Below are 22,504 nucleotides of genomic sequence, written 5' to 3' on the forward strand. Positions count from 1 at the left end.
CCTCCCCTCAACCCCATTTCTTTTTTGTTTTTTTTTTGCCCGTTATGTATGGGCTAGTATTTTGTAACCCTTTAGCCCCTTATTCCATTGGTTAAGAGCCATTGGGTGTAACTAATACCAGGTATCATTAGAATTGATTAGGTCAATTTCACGCTTCTCTGTATATTATTCTGCTGATCAAGTATGTTTAAGCACTTGGTATTTCCTCTTCCGCCTCTTTGCTACTGTTCCTAATGTTTCCTTCTCTTTGGTCTACAGTCCGTAGGGCTCTGATTGTGCTTGCACATCAGGAGAAGACTTCCTTCAGCTATGCCATGAAAGAGGCTGCTGTGGAGGCGCTGAAGAAAAAAGGCTGGGAGGTGACCGTATCTGACCTTTACGCCATGAAGTTCAACCCACTGGTGTCGCGGGACGACATAGTTGGTAATAAGCCCCTAGTCTCTTCAACAATAGTGTGCGTATTTCACCCCACTTCTGCATTTTAGCTTATACTCTTCTTCCTGTAGGTGATCCTAAGGACCCTAATGATTTTAAGTATGGGGCAGAGTCTGCGGCAGCTTGGAAAGAAGGTCGACTCAGCCCTGATATTGTAGAAGAGCAGAAGAAGCTGGAAGCAGCTGACCTAGTAATTTTCCAGGTGAGTTCTCTTCTAGTGAGTGGCTATTCGGTGTTGGTGATTGCGTACTTATTTGACTGTCCCTAGCCAGTATTGCTGCATACCTGCCCCTTAGTTAGAAAATATAGAGTTGAATCTGTGTTGCACGGAGCAGGGGACCTGTATGGCCTTAGCTTTAGTCCACAGCTTTTTAATAATTTGTTAGTCCATCTGCTTGTGCAGGTGCTGTGACTTTTACTGCTATATTTGGGCCTGTGGATATGTTTGTGTTAAGTTCCATACATGATGAGGCTTCCACGAAAAGATTGTAGATTTTCATTGAATATTCAGCTTAAATCCCCAACCCTTAGAAAGCAATTAAACTCCCAACTGACTACCGTTTGTTCAAACACCACAACTTTCAGGTGCATAGAACACCATGACATCACGAAGTGACTTGTATGACATTCCAAAACTTGCAACCAATAACCCATCATTCCCATTTAACATTTCCAAAACTACAATTAAAACCGAAACTATAATGTAAGATTAACTAAAGTAGAAGGATAATCCTCATAGCAATAAAGCGAAAATGCATTGGAACACAAGCACTGGCGTTGCCAATAGGTCTCGCAGTAGGAAAGTTGGAGCTATTGGTTTTGTAAATGACTTTTTATATTTATATATCGTTATTGGCATTGTCAATAACAATATATAAAATGTCATTTACAAAACCAATAGCTCCAACTTTCCAAATGCGAAACCTATTGGCAACGCCAGTGCTTGTTTGTTTATGTGTTGGTTTTGAAAATAGCGAAATTAATAGCTTTGTCATTTACAATGCCAATACTTTTAACGTTTGCAAATGTGACACCTATAGCATTTGTAATGCAACATGTTTAGTATTTACGTGACTTAGATGTATTGATATTACAAATAAGAATGGCTTAATTTTTTTTTAATAATACTTAAATAAAACTTATTGTAATTTATAATGGCAATAGCTTAAACTTTTGTAAATAACTTTTGTGAAGATTATGTTCAGTGTATTTTATTGTGACGAAAGTCCAAGAACAGAAGTGAAATATTAACATCTTTTTGTGACATTTGTAATAAAGCTTGAAACATTGAGAGAACCTATTTGAACCAGTTGTTGAATGGTTGCACAGATTGATACTGTGGTGGCGCGAAGTGATGTGTTGGCGACGAGGGATGCTGTGGCGTTCAGTGATGTGGTGGTGCCCCTGAGTGATGCTGTGGTGGTGCCCCTGATAGAGTGAGGGCGATAGAGAGAGTGAGGGCGATAGAGAGAGTGAGGGCGATAGAGAGAGTGAGGGCGATAGAGAGAGTGAGGGCGATAGAGAGAGTGAGGGCGATAGAGAGAGTGAGGGCGATAGAGAGAGTGAGGGCGATAGAGAGAGTGAGGGCGATAGAGAGAGTGAGGGCGATAGAGAGAGTGAGGGCGATAGAGAGAGTGAGGGCGATAGAGAGAGTGAGGGCGATAGAGAGAGTGAGGGCGATAGAGAGAGTGAGGGCGATAGAGAGAGTGAGGGCGATAGAGAGAGTGAGGGCGATAGAGAGAGTGAGGGCGATAGAGAGAGTGAGGGCGATAGAGAGAGTGAGGGCGATAGAGGGAGTGAGGGCGATAGAGGGAGGGAGGGCGATAGAGGGAGGGAGGGCGATAGAGGGAGGGAGGGCGATAGAGGGAGGGAGGGCGATAGAGGGAGGGAGGGCGAGAGAGGGAGGGAGGGCGAGAGAGGGAGGGAGGGCGAGAGAGGGAGGGAGGGCGAGAGAGGGAGGGAGGGCGAGAGAGGGAGGGAGGGCGAGAGAGAGGGAGGGAGGGCGAGAGAGAGGGAGGGAGGGCGAGAGAGAGAGAGGGAGGGCGAGAGAGAGAGGGAGGGCGAGAGAGAGAGAGGGAGGGCGAGAGAGAGAGAGGGAGGGCGAGAGAGAGAGAGGGAGGGCGAGAGAGAGAGAGGGAGGGCGAGAGAGAGAGAGGGAGGGCGATAGAGAGAGAGGGAGGGCGATAGAGAGGGAGGGAGGGCGATAGAGAGAGGGAGGGCGATAGAGAGAGGGAGGGCGATAGAGAGAGGGAGGGCGATAGAGAGAGGGAGGGCGATAGAGAGAGGGAGGGAGGGAGGGCGATAGAGAGAGTGAGGGCGATAGAGAGAGTGAGGGCGATAGAGAGAGGGAGGGAGGGCGATAGAGAGAGGGAGGGAGGGCGATAGAGAGAGGGAGGGAGGGCGATAGAGAGAGGGAGGGAGGGCGATAGAGAGAGGGAGGGAGGGCGATAGAGAGAGGGAGGGAGGGCGATAGAGAGAGAGAGAGGGAGGGAGAGGGAGGGAGGGAGGGCGATAGAGAGGGAGGGAGGGAGGGCGATAGAGAGGGAGGGAGGGAGGGAGGGCGATAGAGAGGGAGGGAGGGCGAGAGAGAGGGAGGGAGGGAGGGCGATAGAGAGAGGGAGGGCGATAGAGAGAGAGGGAGGGAGGGCGATAGAGAGAGGGAGGGCGATAGAGAGAGGGAGGGCGATAGAGAGAGGGAGGGCGATAGAGAGAGGGAGGGCGATAGAGAGAGGGAGGGCGATAGAGAGAGTGAGGGCGATAGAGAGAGGGAGGGAGGGCGATAGAGAGAGGGAGGGAGGGCGATAGAGAGAGGGAGGGAGGGCGATAGAGAGAGGGAGGGCGATAGAGAGAGGGAGGGCGATAGAGAGAGGGAGGGCGATAGAGAGAGGGAGGGCGAGAGAGTGAGGGCGATAGAGAGAGGGAGGGAGGGCGATAGAGAGAGAGAGGGAGGGCGGGAGGGAGGGAGGGCGGGAGGGAGGGAGGGAGGGCGATAGAGAGGGAGGGAGGGAGGGCGATAGGGAGGGAGGGAGGGAGGGAGGGAGGGCGATAGAGAGGGAGGGAGGGAGGGCGAGAGAGAGGGAGGGAGGGAGGGCGATAGAGAGGGAGGGCGTGTGTGGGGTTAGAGAAGGATGTCTGTCGAAGAGCAGCAGATCAGCACAGCAGAAGATAACGGGTGGGTAAAGAAGGAGGCGTGTGGAAGAGAGCAGCAGGGGACACAATACTCTTGGAAAATACTCTCACCATATGGTCTAATAGCAGTTGTGTTTTGTGGACTCCACTTGATTTTTGGAACATCGCCAGAGTTCCTTTCTTTTTTTACTTCAAGCTGTAGAGTCTGGAGGAGATGGGATTCTTAACTACGCTGCAGGTTAAAAATATAATATAAGAGAAGCGCTTATTCGGCAGAGGTGTGGTTGTACCGCATGGGAGCTAAAGATAATAACTGTGTGGGAGGAAGGAATCTCACGAGTCACGAACGTGTCTCTACCACCTCTGGGTGATGGAAAGAATACCCCGGAGCCGGGAGAGGCACAGGCAATAGTAAAAACCCACGAATCTCCATTTAACATTTGAATGTGATTTCCCCCCCCCTCCCCCCATTCACCCCACTGTCAGCATTACGCCCCTGAAAGTGTTACCGTAGTCTGAATATTGACAGCCGAACACCACACATAAAACTGTAAAAACGCAACAAATGTTAAGCCCCTGCTGGCCAGGGCTGAACGTGTGCCACTGCATCAGCGGCTCGCTCTGCAGCCCATCAACTTGAGACCTTTATAACTGGACTGCGCATCTTCAACAAGAGGCACCAGATATTGAAGGTGTCCCTGAGCGAAGCCTCCATTCACAAGTCAGAGGCTAAACATCTATTGACCCATGCTTACCAACCAACGCTGATAAGAGGTACTCAACACCACCTTATTTGGATAATGTACACAAGACTGCCCTTAGTGAATAAAAGTCCTCCATTGGACGACAGGCTCTAGGTGACGTTAGGCATAGATGTTCGTCTCTCCCTTGTAGACACAAGCACACCATAAAACATGATTCAGAGCACAGCTCGCAAGGGGCATTTGGGGGGCAGCCAACCACAAGGGGCAAATTGGGAGGGTGGTGCAGTCCAAGAACTGCCATTTTGATTTGGGCTACATGTAGAGCCCAAGTAATATAAGGGGTTCAGTTGGGCTCCCTGCCACCAGTTTAGATTCAGGTGACCTGGTGGTTGGTGACTGGGAGAGTTAAGGTGTTTTTTCAGAGCTTGTGTTTATAAAGATGTGGTGTTGGAACGCTTCATTACAGTATCCTTTCAGCATTGTTGAGAACAATGTTAGTAGCTGACAGCAGGGTAGCAGAGGCGATGAATCTCCTTAAGGAGCACAGACGGGTTGAACTCGTATGTGAGGCAGTGGTGTCCGCAGCCCATCAAGCATCAGCGCATTTGGCTGCTGCAGTGGTGGTATGTTCGCCGCAGTGCATGTGACAGGCACCAGCTACTGTGAGGCTAAGTGTGAGGGACCAAACAGTGTTCAGGAGAACAGCTTCTCAAGGTGCAGAGAGAGGAGGAACGTCAGTGTCTGAGGCGGGCCCGAGCACACCCCAGCTACCCCAGCGACCCACGTGTGAGTAGAGGGCATGGGGGTTTCATCGCGGCTAAAGGAGATCTGGGCGCCTGGACAGTCACAGCAGTAAAGACCGCAGCCTGAGGCACCCAGTAATTGGGTGCAGCGGCCCCTTCATGCAGTCTGCCCATCACCGGAGCCAAGTGAGTCTGATCTCTGGGAAGTGGGCAGCATCAGAGGAGCCGCCCACAATCCGCATTGCAGACATAGCAGACTCAAGGCAGCAAAGGATGCCGGAGTCTGTGGGAGGGTAGTGCATGCCCGGCAAGGCACGAAAGGGTGCAGGGGGGAGAGATGTAGATGGTCGCTGGGGGAACTGATGCAGATTTAACTGCGGGCTGTGCATGGTGCACCGCCCGCTGTTATAAATCCAGCAGCAAGCAATATATTGCCAGAATTGAGGGAGCACAGGAGTCCTGTGAGTCAATGGGGTAGTACAGAGGCAATGCAAGGCACCACCTTTTGGGATGACTCAGAAGTGAAGGGCACGGGGTGCATGAGGGTGCGGCCGCCCAAGGGGAGGTATGTCACGGATATAGATGCAGGCACAGAAAAAAACAAGCACATGAAAAGAAGAAAAAGATACGAGCACAGTGTGAGGGGGCAACGCAGGGGGCAGGATTACAAACGCCACGGGAGAGGGGAGCAATTGGAGTCCGGCGGAAGCATCAAAGGGCTGGGAATGCATGGGGGGAAGGGGCGCAACACAATAAAGAATACTGAAAGTTAGCGCAACATGAATTGTTCCAAGCCCACAATAAGGATTGTGCAGAAATGTAGAAGTAAACTTGCTGGGAACTGTGTGTAAGAGTGAGTACTTGCTGAAAGAATTGTAGTTGCAGGATAAGTTGCACGAAACTGCAATAATATAACTGAAATAGTTTATTAATTGAAAATGAAAATTCGCGCTTGGCTAAAAGCAGATGGTTGAAGTTTTATGAATATAACCGTCGCGCTGAATAACTGCACACAACAGCTTCTAGAAGTTTTTTAAAGTATCGGTGGCAATGAAGAAAAGCTTCCACACGCGATGAATATTTGGAAATTAAGTATAGTCGATGACAACACTGAAATGTGCACGGTGTTATATACGATTCCAGAGATATGATTGACCAACTGTCATGAATATACCTCCTTATGTGTGCAAAATTAGGAAAACGCCTTCTTCAAAATGGCGTAATCAGAAAAGAAAACACCATAATGCGGTTGAAAAGAAACCGGAACCACTGTGCTTCAAAACCAGAATGAAGTTTTAAGAATACATTTCCTCCATTAAATGTGCCGCATAAAATCCTCAGTCAGTCATACATGTGCGCACTTAAAATCACTTGCTCTGGACAGTACGAGGTTTGAAGGCGTAATATCGTGATCAAGCAGGACGCGATCTTGAAATCACAGCAGGAAGTAAATGCCAAGGTTTGAAGGTGTAGCACTGTGATAAACAGGATGTGGAAATGAAGGAGGGATGGCCAATTAGACGGGGGTCCAATCCGAAAGAAATTCAGGGGTGGGTCATAACGAAGAGGTACCAATCACAACAGCGGTTTCAGATGAAACTGATGAAGATGCCGGTGAATATTGCTGCAATCAACTCCAAACAGATGACAATGCAGATGGATCACGGTGTCCACTCCAGTTCAACGAGCAGAAAACCTCAAAATGGAGAAATCGGCATAGATCCAGACCGGCTGAGTTCCCAAGTTGCCAAAATCTAAGTGTAGTGAATACACTTAGAAAATGTTGTTGAAGAAAATAAATTTGTAAACTCAACCGGATGTAAAGAAAATGCGTCCTGCCAAAGCAAGTATAATTAGGATATTTGAATTTCAACACAACGTTTAACTTCCACAACAAACAGCTCATGCAAAACCAACACAAGCGTAGTATTTGAAACAAAACTGGTTCTCGTTCTGCTTTATCCTCGTGACACCTCTGGAAAGGAGAGACATGAGACAAAGCAGAACGAGACAATGTCACATACTTAAGATCAATTAACACAAGAGGAGGAAAGGTGTGAGGGAACACTGCCTGGGGGAAGCTGGCTGGGGAGGGGGAGGAGAAATGCAAGTAAGGCTGTGTGCGGGGAGAGAGGGGAGGTGCTGGAGCTGGGGAACAGATGGCCGTGAGTTTATGGCCCAAAAGCGCGTGCCTGTGGCCACGTGAACTCTAAGAAAATCGCACCAAAAAACCCGTGGTTTCACGAGTATTTTGCGCACTTGAATTCTCGCTCCGCTCAATGCGCATGCGCATTGATAGGTCGGGAGACCTAAAAAATGACAATCTTGCTTATGACCTGTATAAACGCATTGCAATATTTCTTAACATTAAATCGTGAACTGAACACTGGTTTAGTGCTCCTCCATTAAATAGTCTTTATGCCATTTAAGCTTGAATATCCTCCTTTTTGCTTTACTTCAGTCCAACCTGGCATGATTCCCAGTTTGCACTCTATGAAAATAACCATCCTCCAGTTTTACCAGCTTAGACATGCTCCACAGATCTCCTTTTTCTAAAACGGCACCTTTTTTCCCTTATAGCAATTATTACAAAAGGACCCATTCATTTGAACGTCCCTTTTTTTGATCCTTCTAGGTCTTTTCACCAATAATGTCACCCATTTCCCACCTACTTTCTTGCACAGAATTCTTTGCATCAAGACGCACTTTATACTTGTCTTGGTGTTTCAATCTAACGCCAAATCTTCTCTAGAATACCGCTCCTCTACTTCTGTGCTGAATTTCAACCAACTTTACAGTGAGGTATCCTAACTCTGAAAGCAAAAGGCAGTATTGATATCCCGCTATTAGGCGTAACCCAAAGTACTCACCATGTTTCAACACAATTTTCATAGCTTTCTTATTCCGAAGTATACGCTAGGCTCAGCTCTTCACTATAATATTCATGGTCTCAACTAAACCATTAGCTTGAGACGAATAAAGACCTTTCGTTAAGTGTACTGTGGGCAGTTTTTGGAGAAAATAATCCCATCTCCTGGGACACATTGTATTCTATGACTAGAATTTTGGGAACACCTTCCCTAGAGAATTCCTATTTCAAGAACTCAACTCTTCTGGTACTAACAGAAGACACCTTTCCTGACTACGCACTTAGATGTGTAATCTACTAGTAACATTACATATCGTTCATGTGCCATTAGATCGAAAGAACCAGCAATGTCCAAACCCAATTTAGTACAAGGCTCTACTGGAATTTCAAACGGAGACAAAGTAACAGTGAGTTTTATTTGTTTTATCATTGCTTGCACAATGCCAACAGTCCATTACAACTCCTTCCACCTCTTGATTTATCTCCGGCCACCAATATTATTCATGTAGTCTTGCTTTTGTCCTGTTCCTTCCCAAATGCCCCTCATGGGCTAAATCATTTTTTTTTCTCAAAACTCTTGGAAGCACCACTCCTTTTCTCCTGAATATTTTCCCTTTTACAGTGCTCTGCTCATCTTTAACACTAAAGTTTCCATCCATGATGGGTGGTATTTGCTTCTTACTTGGCCATCATTTCTAGGTGTACTCCTTCAGCACCAATAAATCTGAGTAACTGGCGTAAGCATCCTTCCACTCTATCATTCAAAGCTGGCTGATGTACCCAATTTCCTATTGTACTCTTGCAATTTTCAATTGGCAACCGTGATAAACACTTAATCATTTTTAATTTTTTTGAAACGGGCACATACTCCTTAATGAAATTGTAACTAGCCAAACCTTCAATCCACCTTCTAGCCACAGGAGACCACTTTTTCAACTCTCTGTATTTCTGTTTCTTTTCTTTTGAAGCAATCTTGACACATGTGCTTTAGCTTAAGCTGTTTGAAGCTAAAGCACGAGTGCCACCATTGTTACAAAATAAAAAAAACTAAGGGGGAAAAAATGGCGGGCGGATGCTTTTTTCCTATTTGTTTACTTGAATTACAATCGTGGCACCCATGCTTTATCTTAAGATATTTAAATCACAAGTGCGGCGCTCCATTTGCAATACAATAGCTCTCGCATTACTGAAAGTTTGAGCTATTGGCGTTGTATTGATATTAGCAACGCCAATAGCTCATAATTTCAGTAATGTGCGGCCTATTGCATTGCAAAAGTTTGTAACACCTGGTGGCTGTCGGAGCATGGCTGTGCGCTTGCCCTATGCTTCCAGCTGTGAACTCCGTTGTGCCGTAACATCTGTGTCCATCGTACATGTTATGCATTCAAAAAAAATCACCTGTACTCCATCCTAAAATGGATTTCTACCAGTCAGCTCATTTGTGCCATTGGAATGGTCTGTCATCCAGACTGTATTCAACCATCATCGCAGTGCTTGACCGCAGGGAGTTGGGCAGGTACAGCCAATGTGTGCTCCTACGGGGTGTTTGTGCCCCCGCCCCAGTGAAATCAGGAATATGGGCTTTGTGCATAACATTAGTCATACATTGGCAAAAAAAACAGTTTTATCTTGAACAGTATGTGTGCAAACATTTTGTGTTCCAGTGTTTGACCAAACGGAGGGGACGTAGCCATGCTTAGTGCGCCCTCAGAGCACCATAAAATGTGAATCCTACCATGGTCTAGCACTCTTCAAGAACTCAATCGTGCCATATAAACAGTTTCAGTCATACACACTACATTCAGGCGTCTTAATTTGAGGAGTTTCTCCTCCAGGTAGTGGACCTCTTAGTCACATATGGTACTGCACCCTGCAACATGGGTAAAAATCATTGGCATTTATAATGCCAATTCTCAACTCCAACAAATGTGGTATCAATTGCATTTGTAATGCTTGTTTTTTTCTTCCAATCTGATAGTGCTCCATCTATGGGTGCTTCTGATAGTGTTCCATCTGTGGGTGCGCATCAAAGGTGGGACCTCTAAAGAACATTCCCGTTACCCAAAGTTTGCATGAGTGCTGCAAAATTTTGATGTAGCTGACTACCAGACGGTTGCACACAATCCAGGCATTAACATTAAAGGCGTGGTGGTTCACCTGTGCACTCTTAAGGACTCCACCCTCTGCATTCCCATATGCATAGTCCAAACTAGCATTTACATGTTAAAGAGGATGGTTGAAGAAGCACCTTAACTTGAAGATGCACCCGTATAATCTCGAACTTTAGTCCTGCGTAAAATAGTGATTCTGCTTTGAATCACCAATCCGTATGCAAGGCATATAATAAAAGGCACCTCCCAAAAAGTTATCACTTTACTATTTTAAGGCAAAATCAAATTGGCTGGTTGCTGTAAAAAAAAAATTAAAATGGTACCAAAAACAAGTTATTGTTCCCTATGTTGTAATTAACTGCCACTCATCTATTTTATGCACTCCTTTAAAGCAATACATTAAAACTATAAGCCTTATTTTTAGTAAAAATGTCACCTTTATTGATTTTTATTTTTTCCGTATATAGCATTAAAAATGTCTAAAACCAAGACCTTTCATTAACAGTTTTATAAAAAAAAGACCACGGTCCACCCCAGCGTCCCTTTTTTTGGGGGGCAGCAGAGAATAAAAGAAAAACAACTTGCCTTACAAACGCAAGGTATGTTTTTTCTTTATTCTCGTCAGTGTAGCTAAATATACACAAACTCTCACACACTCACACTCTGTCCCGCAATCCCCATGACCTTAGGGAATGGGGGAGCATCGGCTGACGTCCAAGCTTTTCTGGAGCAGCGGTCCAAAGGGACCTCTGGGTTTTGAAATGTAAGATGAAATGGTTTTATCTCCAGGTTCCCAAATCCGTGACCTCGGGGGAAAAAGAGGCCAGTTCTATATTTATGTAGCGTTCAGCTGCAGACCAATGGCTGCTGCACGCATGGCCAAAGCTCATGCAATAGGGGCTGGCAGCCGTTGGTCGCCTGCCATATTGAACACGCAGCCAAACCAAAGGACCAGCTCTGCTGCCAACTATTACTGCTGAATGAGTACAAGGTAAATGAATGCCACATCATGCAAAACCCTGAAATGTAATAAACGCATAGTTAAAGGCCCGTTATGGCTCACTGAACACAACTCAAAAATCCTTGCTATACACCACTTAGGGTATGCAATGAACAACACATCCCATAAATCAAGCCACATTTTGTTCTTGGCAAACGGACTTTTTGCACATAATATTGGCAGAGCACAATTGTTGAGCCATGTGTGTTACAGATCATAACTAGAACATTTTAGTACATTTGTCTTTGCTGAACCACCACCAACCCTTGTTGGTTTGTGTTTTTTGAATTGTGTTTTTCCGGAAATACACAGTTGTATGGGTGACCATACTGGTATGGGTATATAGTGCTCTTAGTCCCAGGCTCAGACCATAGGCAGCGATGACAAACATAGCTCTTGGGAGATCTTAACCATAATCTTATCCTTCTATTGGTGCCACAATTGCAGAAATGTATCAGTTATTCCGTACTAGGAATTGCCAACAAGCTGTGTTCACTTAAAACGAACTCCTAAAGACTCTGGTGTGGTTTGTAAATGTATGGAATATTATGTGGTCAGAGAGACTTAGATATGTTTTCAGCTGTAGCTTGATCTTCTTACTGGTTTGCAGAACAGTGCTGGATTGTTAAACTGCATACAACAAAGTCTTTTTTGTGTCTGTGCTGGTAACGTTCTGTGACAAGGCTCTTTGTGATTCAGGTGGCTGTGGGTAATCGTGGAGGTTAGGGGGGGGTCAGAGGGAAGTTATGCAATCTTAGGACTGACGAATGAGAATTTCAGATCCATCAACATGATGCCAATAATCTCATCCTGTAATTAGCATTTTGCACGTTGATAAAGTGTAGCTGCCATTTTTAGGTCTCGACCTGCCAATGCGTTTGCACATTGCAGCTCGAGACATAGAGGTGCATCAGGAAAGCTTACCAAGAGGGCTTTGGCAGGCAGATTACGCACAGTGCATGTGCTCCATGCACACGCTTGCCATTTGCTCCCCGAGCCTCGGCATGTGCCTCGCATCATCGCATCAGACCCGCCACAGCAATGCTGAGAGCTTCAGATTTCAAAGGAATGCTCTCCCCACCCCCTACTCGCAATGCCAGAGTTTGCCACTTTACGCGCTCCGCAGAATCAGCCCTCCTCCGAAGACTTGTTTACAGTGCTGCCAGCCTATCGCGTGCCCGCTGCATCAGACTTCAAAGAAAGGCTGCCGCTCCCCCGCCCGCCGCATGAGTCTCCAAAGGAATACCCCCGCCACAGCAATGGCAAGAGCTTATTTGGCTCTTTACGATCCTCTGCAGCGTCTCTTTTAGTGGCCTCTTTCTGTGCTTTTTTTTTTTCCTCGCCGTTTCCCCATTCTACTACCCACTCCCTATTCACCCCTCGTGCCCCTGTCTTCTTCTAACTCCTCTGTCCCAGTTGTTAAACCTTCATACCGCCTTCCCTTTACCAAGCCGCAGCGCTTCATTTTGAGTTTGTGCCTTTTCGATCTTTAGAGCGATTTCACTTTACCAACACCAGGCATTATATCAGGTCGCCTCATGCTACAGTTCTGCCTAGTGTTCTACTGTGCTTGGCTTCTTCCATTTTCATGGCGCTTCCATTTATACACATCCCGGCCACTTACTTTTTTTGTAGCCGCCTCTTAGATCTTCTTGCCGCTTTCACTTTCCAAAACCGCGGCGCTTCATTTTGGGTTTGCGGCTTGCCTTTTTAGATTTACATGTTGCCTTCACTTTAAAAAAAATCGCTGACTTTTATTTTTTAATGTGTGACGTCTTTAACTTTCGTGGCGCTTGTATTTTACAACATCTCGCCGGATAGATTTTTGGTAGCGGCCTGTTAGATCTTCATGCCGCTTTCACTTTACCAAGCCCTGGTGCTTTACCAACAGGCATTGTATCGGGTCAACTCATGCTACCGTTCTGCCTAGTGTTCTACTGTGTGTGGCTTCCATTTACACATCACGGTGACTGACTTTTTTTTTTTTTTTTTTTTTTTGCAGCCTCTTAAATCTTCTTGCCGCTTTCATTTTCCCAAACAGCAGCGCTTCATTTTCGCTTTGTGGCTTCTTACATCTTTATAGCGCTTTTTGCTTAACACTGGGCACTGTATGTCAACTCATGCTACAGGCATGGCTGGTGTTCTACAGTGTGTGGCTGCTTCCGTTCATGTTGCTTCCATTTTAACACATCAGCGTGTGATCTGCTATGCTGCATATGTTCATACCACCCATATCAACCAGGCGGAAACAGCCAAAGGCCACATCTACCCGTTAGTTCCTGGTTACTTTTACAGTCCTTCTCCTATCCATGGTGCATTCACTTCGGCATGTCCCGTAGGTATATTCTTGTGTAGCTGCCTTTTTTAAAAAAATCTTCTTGGCACTTTCACTTTGCAAAACCGCGGTGCTACTTTTTTGGTGTGGCTTCTTAGAACTAAATGTATCTTTCGTCTGATCAGGGGCATGCATTGTTTCACATGAACTCCTGGTGGTGGTCTAGGTTTTTTTTTCTTTTTCTCAGCTATCTATACGCAGTATTCTTGAAGCTCAAGTGATATTAGCCTTATAGCATATCTAAATAGAATAGCTAGCATACTAGACAAACAGGGGCATACAGCCACTGGCCACATCTGCCTTATTGTTAGTTGCTTTTTTATTAATGCTCAGTTTTGCCCTTAATTGGCCATGGACTTTCTCTGGTCGCCGCAGACAGCTGCAGTATAAACTCTTTCTAACAGTGCTGCACCTATTTCACAAGACTAGCTGGTTTGGCTTTCGTTGTAGTGTCATTGCCCCAGTGCCTCCATTTCCCTTTCTTCCCCCCCCCCCCCCCCTCCCTCCCTTCCAATCAGTGAGTGGGCTCCAGTGTTCATCAAAGTAGGCAATAGTGGATGCGCACCTTTCTTTTTAAAAGTGCGCCTTGTCTGACTTGCTCCACCCTCCCAACTCCACCTCCTTACTCCAAAATGTACAAAATTACATTATAAATGTCAGATTTTTTTTTTTTAAATCCACCCTCCATCACTCGGGGACACCACCACATCACTTGGCACCACAACAGCACTGTCATTGCTTGCTACCAACAAGCATTGCCATAGCCAATAGGACTCATTAGGAAAGTGTGCTATTGGCTATGAAAATATAAGATTATTAGCATCGTTATTCACAAAGCAAACACATATTAAAAAAAAATTGTCATTTACAATACCAATAGCTCACACTTTCCTAATGTGAGACCTATTGCATTGCAAATAAATGTGTCATTTACAATACCAATAGCTCACATTTTCCTAATGTGAGACCTATTGCATTGCAAAAGCTTGTTTTTTTTTTTTAGAATTGTAGCGTTCATTCCTAAGGGACATGTATCTAGTGATTGGTGAGGCCTGGTTGGGTGCTGATAGAGTGACAGTGGGAGGCCTTCTGGAATTTGTAAGTGATGTGATTGGACTTCACTTTCACTATAGGTCCAAGCATGGATTGCTAATAAGTTTGCTTGTTGCATACAAATGTAGTGTGGACATTTAAATGAAACCTATATATATATATATCCATTGCATATTTAACAAAGTATTTAGTGTCGTTATAGCTGTAATGTTTTCTGGACGTCCTTGTAAAAGGTGATTTCAATGCAGTAGCATGAGTATTCCTCTGTAAATACCTTGTGATTCGCTATACAAATCCTGTTGTATTTCCCTATTCCAGTGTAATGCACTTGTCAATACAAACATATATATGTAAGTGTATTTTTCATTTTGTCCTCCATCTTATTGTAAAGCGCTCAAATATCCTTCGGGATCTTGTTCGCGCTATATAAAACTTAAAAACAATATCAATATATTTATCAGAGCCATAAATGAAAGGTCCCTAGATGGTGGCAAGTGGCAGACTATTCTGAGAACTGTGCCCCTGTGGTGTATGCCTGGTAGTTGATCACTTGTTTTTGTCTTCCCCAGTTTCCAGTCTTCTGGTTTGGATTACCTGCCATGCTAAAGGGCTGGTTCGACAGAGTTTTAACCTCTGGCTTTGCCTACACCTACGAATCCATGTTTGATAATGGGCATTTTAAGGTAAGGAAAAGAAGTACAATATAATTTCAAGCAGCATAACATTCAGCAGCCTGACTGTAGTCCAGAAGGAATTATGGTCACATCTCCTTAGTATTCACAGCTCTCTGGAGTTCCCAACATAAGCTAGAACACATTTCAAAATCTGCTTCTAGGCTAGCAAAGTGATCTATCAAAACAAACCTGTCTGTGTAGTCCACCATCGTAATATTTCAACAGGTTTGAACGGGCAGAAGTAAACACTCCCTTTAATATGAGTCTCAAAAGTATCCCAGCGCAAGCTCCCCTGAACCACAGGCCTTAAAGTGTTCCTTCACTAGTGTGGCAGCCGCCACTTACACTTATTCCCGAATACAGCTTCTGATTCAGTCCACTTTATCTTTGACATGAACTCCAGATTTCTGCTGTTTGTTCAGTGCTGGTTTATTATGAACACATTGTAAGATTTTCTTATCTATTCTGCATTCTTAATTGATGTTGGCCATTTGAAAGAGCCCCATTACTCCTCTGGTTGCAGGGGCACCATATAAAACCGTTAAAATGGACACTGCTTTTTTATTGCAAACTTTTAACCATTGTGTTGCTAGATTTCCATGTCCAACCGGGACAAAATCCCTAGTACTAGAGGGAAAAGTAACTATCTCACACAGTTATTCAGTGGAAGTTCCCCCTTTCACTGGGATTCTAAGTTCTTTAGTATTCCCTGGTATACCCAAACCCTGGCCTTTGGAATCTACTTTAATGCATATCTTACATTTTTTTTTCATTCTCCATAGTGGCATACTCTCTTGTGGCATAGTTGCATTCACTAGTGGCAATATGGCACCCTGAGAACCCTTTAATTTGGCTTTGGAGGTGTTCCTTATACTGCGATACTCCTCCTTAGTTATCTTTCCATGTTATGAAAAATATTCTTGCTCTTCCAAGGGACTGTTTCGACCACTTGGCTACCTGGGTTGCTGGTTTTGTTTTTCTAAATGTTTGTATATTTAGATATGAAAAAATTAGGCCGAAGTTGTAACCAGACTAAATAATAGTTTAAACGCGATATTACACAGGAGTGCCACGCAGGAGGCAATAAATTTAGAGCAAATGAAGGCTATATGTATTAAGAGCCTTTTATCAAATAAAACTGCACAAACACTTCATCATTTGACCAATCGGCTGCCTACAAGATGTCCTCAACGTACCCCCTTGACCTATACATTTTACTATCCACCCCTCCTCTAATTAATATACCTTAAACTTGGATATATCCACACTTGCCTCTTGCTTCAGAGACTTCACTTATTTCACAACTGAAGCTGTAGCCAAAACTCTAGGTCTTTACAAAAGAAATCAAAACTTGAACTACACCTTCCACTCTGAACTTCAATGTGCACTAATAAAACATTAACTGTAATCATTTTTGTCGTCCTCCATATTTATTAAAAATGCTACGTCCAGGTCATTCTCCCCCTCCATTGCTTTAACATCAGTAACTCTCCTTAATGGAAATGTGGCAGTGCTAGCTTCCACACTTATTGGCCAAGTTTCAAACTACATTAATGCCAAAATAACATCCCACATAGTCCTCCATCGCCTTCAGAAGAATCCCGTGCCTTATCCTCTTCCTTGCTCATTTCTGCCTACAAGTCTCCCTTCGTATAACAAATGGTCTGGAGCCATTGCTGACCTGCAACAATTTACCCCTTTTTAACTAATCCTTTTCTGAATTGTACTTAAAAAAACAAAAAACAAAAACGTCCTTAACTACAAGGAACTTTCATGGGATCCAAATTCCCCTCTCGATGCACCAGCAAAACCAGATCCCCCATGCTCCGAGGAGATTTGCAGCCTCTTGTGAACAATCTTTACATGGTCCATATCCTCAAAACAGTCATATCTTCTGGTATCTGCCAAGCAAGACAGCTGAATATTCCAGACAAAACCAAAGCATGCTCTTTACAACTAGTCATAAGACCTTCTCGTCCTGGAATTAAGAGAGGCTCCTCTATCACGAACTCATTAACGCCAGGAAACAAAGGTATAAACACCCATAATGGAGTGCTCGGGGCCACCTAACATCTCACACTTTAAAAAGAAAGAAAATCATCATAAGATAGAAACGCCTAACCTTTCACTTCCACCAGTCCTGCTAGAAAGCATCCACTGGCCTCATCCACTTGCTTAGGAATTTAACTGGTTCCAAAGGCCCACATTTGGCTTGGATTCTTAATTATCAAACTCGATCCATTCTCTAAATCACTAGATGCTTGGAATTCCAATCCACATCATGGTTTACCCGGCCTGATAAATACTCTGCTTTGAGAAACATTTTGTGTTCTAGAAAAAAAACTTCCCTCATCCCTTCACCCACTAATCTGCTCTCAATTAAGCAGTTAATATAACTTACTGCTGACACATTATCCATGTACAATAGCGCAGAACAGATCCCGAATTGATCTCTTAAACTCCAATGCAAGCAACCAGCTTTCTACTTTTTCATCCCTGACCATCCTCTTGTCTTGTGGAGCTCTGAATGTGCTTGCTCCTGGAGCGTCCGGCACTGATCGGGGGTGGCTGATAAGTGGGAGTCGTCTTCTATCCTGGCTGGTCTTCCAAACAGGAAACACCCAGGCTGAGGCTCCCCCAAGCCAATCGCCAGGCTGCAATGCAACCTGGTGATTGGTCGAAGTGTTAAGTTTCGGCCCTCGGACGAGGGCTGTTGGCCTGGGCATGTTTTCCACACGGGCTGTAATGCAACCTGCATGGAGAACATGCAACGTGTGCATGGTGGTTTGGTCTGCCCGAGCGGGCCAGCCAAGCAGTCATGCGCACTTTGAAGTGGGCAAACCACTCCTTCCCTGCTCCTGTCATAAGAGCCGCCCTGCCCACAAAGCTGCCGGCAGCAGGAGAAAATAAAATGATAACCTTGTTCTTATTTTATTTTTCCTTTCTTTAACTGCTGCAGAGCAGGGGGGCGATACTGCTCGACCTTAGCGGAGGAGCTGCCCCTGGCTTGCTCCCCATCCATGAGAGCGCGAATCGCATTTCAGAGTAACACTGGAGTTGGACCAAAAATGTTACTTCTACAGGCCTGAAAATCTATAAGCATCATCTCAAATCTTCCTTCACCTTTTCTCGACGTAACTCTTGTTGCTATACCAAAATATGTTCATTAATCCTTTTGCTATTAGCCTCTGAACATTGTAAGATGTAAGACTGGGAGAGGTTGTAGCCAAACGGCTAGGGCGGTCGAACTCCAATCTGAGGATCCGGGTTTGAGTCTCTCAGCGCTGCTCAATTTCCTGTGATTCTGGGCAAATCACTTCATATCCCTGTGCCTGATAAATATGAATGTAATGCAACTGGTGCTGAGGTGAAGTGCTCTGATGCCTTCGGTTCAAGTTTGCGCTGTAAAAAACTTGTAGAAAATAAGTGCCCATTACTTCACGTTTGTAGAATTTTTAACTGCCCGGAATCAATCCAGATTGGCTCAGTGGAGTCGCCTGGTGGATGATGAAAGTTGTGGCAATATTGCACTTTCTCTAGATGCAATCTTAAAATTGCACTTTAATAATCGACTTCTCTATGTACCTCTGGAAAACAAAAGATTAGGAGTTTTATATAATGGAGGAACTTAAGTGTTATATGTAGAACAAAAAATAAACTCGTTAATATCCTGCTTATAACCCACTGATGCCCTAAACCGTGAGAATAATCTTTCTGTTCTGTATACTGGAATGATGTTCCTTTCTCTTTCAGAAAAAGAAGGCTGTGCTGTCCTTTACCACCGGAGGGATGAACTCCATGTACACCCCCAGGGGTATTAATGGTGATATAAACGTGTTGCTCTGGCCAGTTCAGGTACTATATTTAAACTTTACTAAGTTCTTTATGATCTTTTGCGTGGGTGGTGTTGAGAGACCTGCAGGGAGGGTAATGTGTAAACTTGTGTTAGAGCAAAATCTCTGATTGTAGCAAGGGTCCTTGTCTGATTTTTAATCCGCACAGGAGAACTTTGGAGTGACAGACCTTTAAATCCAGCCTTTGCAAATGGCCTGGACCTTCTAGGGCACCAGCAGCATACTGTTTCTGGCCCGCTTATAAATGTCTTTGCCTCAGCATTAGGAGAGCCAGACAAAAATATGGCAGAAGCACGAAATATATGGGTTTGTCTCTAGAAGCGGAGACCAAGATCACCTTTTTATTAGTACAAAAACGGATTCTTATATTTGCAGTAGAACAGCCTAAGCAGTTACTGAGTCCCCGATTATATGGCCCATGGAGCTCGTTCTGCTTGTACACTAGCCTGATTTTTGGATTCAGCTTGTATTCGCTAGTTAGGAATGTGCATCTCTGAATGTTCTTTCCCCATGCCTGAACGTATCTGCACTGTTGTACCACTCAAAGGATGCATGTCCTGTCCAATCTCTGAAACCCATACTGCACTTTGTCAAAAAAGTGAACGTTCATTAGCTTGACTTGGCTCTGGATGACCAGTTCCACTCTCAAAAGTGGCAAGTGGCCAATACCTTTTTGATTCTTGGGTGCTTTCTGCTCATAACAGTGCTTCTATTAGACAGATTTTATTTAAATGCAATGATTCTTGGAGGGAAGTTCATAAGTGAAGATATCGAACAGTAAACTTACTTGGAAAACCTGCAACTGAAATAACTTGGCCATGAAGTCCCACCATATATAAATCTAACCAACTTGTTCCGCTGTTCTATTTGTTGTTGCATGGTCCTTCCCCTGCACTGACCCCCAGCTTTCACTCTGTGCATCAACCTGTATACACAGCCTCACTTTGAACTTCTTTCTGCTCTTCTCTGCAGCAAGGAATCCTGCATTTCTGTGGCTTCCACGTGCTGGAGCCACAGATAGCGTACAGCATCGCTCACACACCTCCCGAAGGAAGAGCTCAGATCTTGGATGGTTGGAAGAAACGTCTGGAGAATATCTGGGAGGAGAAATCCATCCGCTTTGTCCCCAATGGGGATTTTGACCTGAGTTTTGCTGGAGGGTTTTCACTGAAGAAGGAAGTGGAGGAGGCCAATGCCGATAATAAACATGGTCTAACAATCGGACAGCACCTGGGAAAGACTCTCCCACCTGATAGCCAGATTAAAGCTGGCTGCACTAAGCTTTGATCAGTACCTATTTATAATTAGACCTGCCTCAATGAATTGGCACTGTACTTTACCCTTCATAATAAAATGTATAAAATATGTCTTGAAATACTTTATTTCCCCCTCTTGGACTGCATTGTCACATTTATTGAAAACGATTGCAACCAGCTTCGAGTACCAACTGCACAGAATGCCGCAAAACTGTTTTTTATTTGTAACCTTTTTGAGATGTGCTTGCAACAGGGTGCACAATGGCCTTCTTGCCCTTAATGTGTGAAGTGACACTATTCCTCATCCGTTTATTGTAAATTTTGCCAATGAAGAATGTTCTAGTCCAAACTGGCTCAAAAAACAAAGCCTGGACTTGTAAGTATGCCACTTTTGTTTACACTTCTCATTTGCCCTCGGAGTGGTTTTCGCTCATCACAAATTTCCAAGCCCTGCCCCTCCACCTGAATTTGGCATTCCTGTTTTTCATAATTGAAAATGAACAGCCTAAATAATAAGGCCTAATAGATTGAAGTGATAGTGCTTTGTTGAGTAATAATATTAATAGTGCTATCACTTGGATGCTTAATGTAGAAAGAAGACCTATGCTTGTACATCGCCTCTTATCAGACCGAAAGCAGTGCCAGTCTCATTTGCCCACTTTTTTTTTTTGTTGCATCCAGTGGTTCCAAGCATACATGAATCTCACTCAGGCCTTTTTATTACCCCCACTTAATAATAATACCTGGGCCTTTATTGACCTTGATTCATTCAAGACAAAAGATGACTTTAAGTTCCCTTAATGGCCTTCTGTACCTATTTCTTAGCATTATATATTTTAATCAATCAAGATAGATAGAAGCTGAGATCCATTCGGCTTCCAAGCGATAGTAAAGTTATCATAAGAGAATGGATCACTTGTCCTGTATTGTTACCAGGGTCTGCGTTTGTTAGCCATCATAAAAAAAAAACTCATTCACATAGAAGGTACCGTGGTGGAATATCTTGATTCTCCTTTAACCAGGGAAGTTTCCTCGTGTTCGGCAGTTTTAACACCTCCGAAAGTTCTTGCCTATAGTTAAGCTCTGGGGTTACCCAGAGTCTCCTCCAAAAAGTTATGGGTTTAAGGTCCAGTTCCTCTTTTAATGGTCTGAGGCCAAGTCGAGTCTGAGGGGCAGCAAAGGTGTACTAGGTGGCAGTGATACCAACTGCCTAAAATTTATTTTCCATGATTTATAAATTTCAAGAGGTGGTACAATAGGTTTTACCATGGATTTACTTAGAAGTTTGAGAATTACCCCACCTTTTGAGAGCGCTTTAGTTGAGATTTAATTTGGTGTTGAGCCCAGGTCATACTTTCGTTAAGAGTAAGACCCAGATACTCAAACATCTGCACTCTTTCAAGCCGGGCTCCTCCTATCGCAGGGATTGGGCGTGCTGTTTTCGGAGGGTTAAAAATCATGAATTTCGTTTTTGATGTATTTATTTCCAGCCCCCTATCATGACAAAAGGTCACAAAACCGTCCAAGACTCGCTGTATACCCATAGGGGTCTTAGAAAGTAGTAGGGTATCATCTACGAACATAATCGCAGAGATCCCAAATCCAGCAAGCCTTGGAGCATCTGTTGGGGTCCGCATTCAGGTGGGGGATTACCCCGTTGACATAGAGGCAAAACAGGGTGGTTGCCAAGACTCATCCCTGCCTCACCCCCCCCTGCCAACGGGGAAGCTAGATGACAAATTAGCTTCTTTCCCCCACCTAACCTGTGCGAAATTCTGGGTGTGGAGTCAGATTATAATGTTCAGAAGAGGGACAGGAATGCCCAAATCCGTAAGGACGCTCCACAGTTTCCGGCGTGGAACTAGATCGAAGGCCGCACGGAGATCCACGAAAACAGTATATAGTGAACTGCCCTCGACCTTAACCGTTTTCCAAGTTAATCGGAAAATCTGGTACGTGGTGGATACGTTCTTTCTAAAGCCTGCCTGATACGGGCTTAAGATTTCAGACTCCTCCATCCAGCCCAGTAGGCGGTCTAATCAGCCTAGCAAAGTTTCTGTGCTACATCGATTAGGCTGATTGGCCTGTAGTTGACTGGGAGCAGAGGCAAGCCCTTCTTGAAGATAGGGACTAACTCTGCTCCCAGCCAAGTACTTGGGACCGCCATACCCCCTAAAATTGCATTAAAAATCCTCAATAGATAAGGAGCCCAGATCCCGGGTTCATGTTTAAAAAGATCACCAGGGACCTTATCCAGCCCTGGGGCTTTACCAGCAGGGAGTTTAGAGATAGCAGCCAAAACCTCACCTTCAGTAAACTCCATCTCGGACGCACCAGGGAC

General features: G+C 44.6%; 1 protein-coding gene across 2 annotated transcripts in view; it reads left to right on the forward strand.

The window, feature by feature from the left end:
- The window catches only part of NQO1 (NAD(P)H quinone dehydrogenase 1), a 221,302-nt gene extending 201,030 nt beyond the window's left edge, over positions 1-20,272 (forward strand). For both annotated transcript variants that reach the window (XM_086945623.1, XM_086945624.1), the window contains exons 2-6: positions 259-423; positions 507-637; positions 14,949-15,062; positions 18,807-18,908; positions 19,880-20,272. In XM_086945623.1, coding sequence (XP_086801749.1) covers positions 259-423; positions 507-637; positions 14,949-15,062; positions 18,807-18,908; positions 19,880-20,194 — 827 coding nt within the window. In that variant the 3' untranslated portion in view covers positions 20,195-20,272. The remainder of the gene's footprint in view (positions 1-258; positions 424-506; positions 638-14,948; positions 15,063-18,806; positions 18,909-19,879) is intronic.
- Positions 20,273-22,504: the final 2,232 nt, after the last annotated feature.

This window comes from Lissotriton vulgaris, chromosome 12, assembly GCF_964263255.1.
Source record: "Lissotriton vulgaris chromosome 12, aLisVul1.2, whole genome shotgun sequence".
In the NCBI taxonomy this organism is placed as follows: domain Eukaryota; kingdom Metazoa; phylum Chordata; class Amphibia; order Caudata; family Salamandridae; genus Lissotriton; species Lissotriton vulgaris.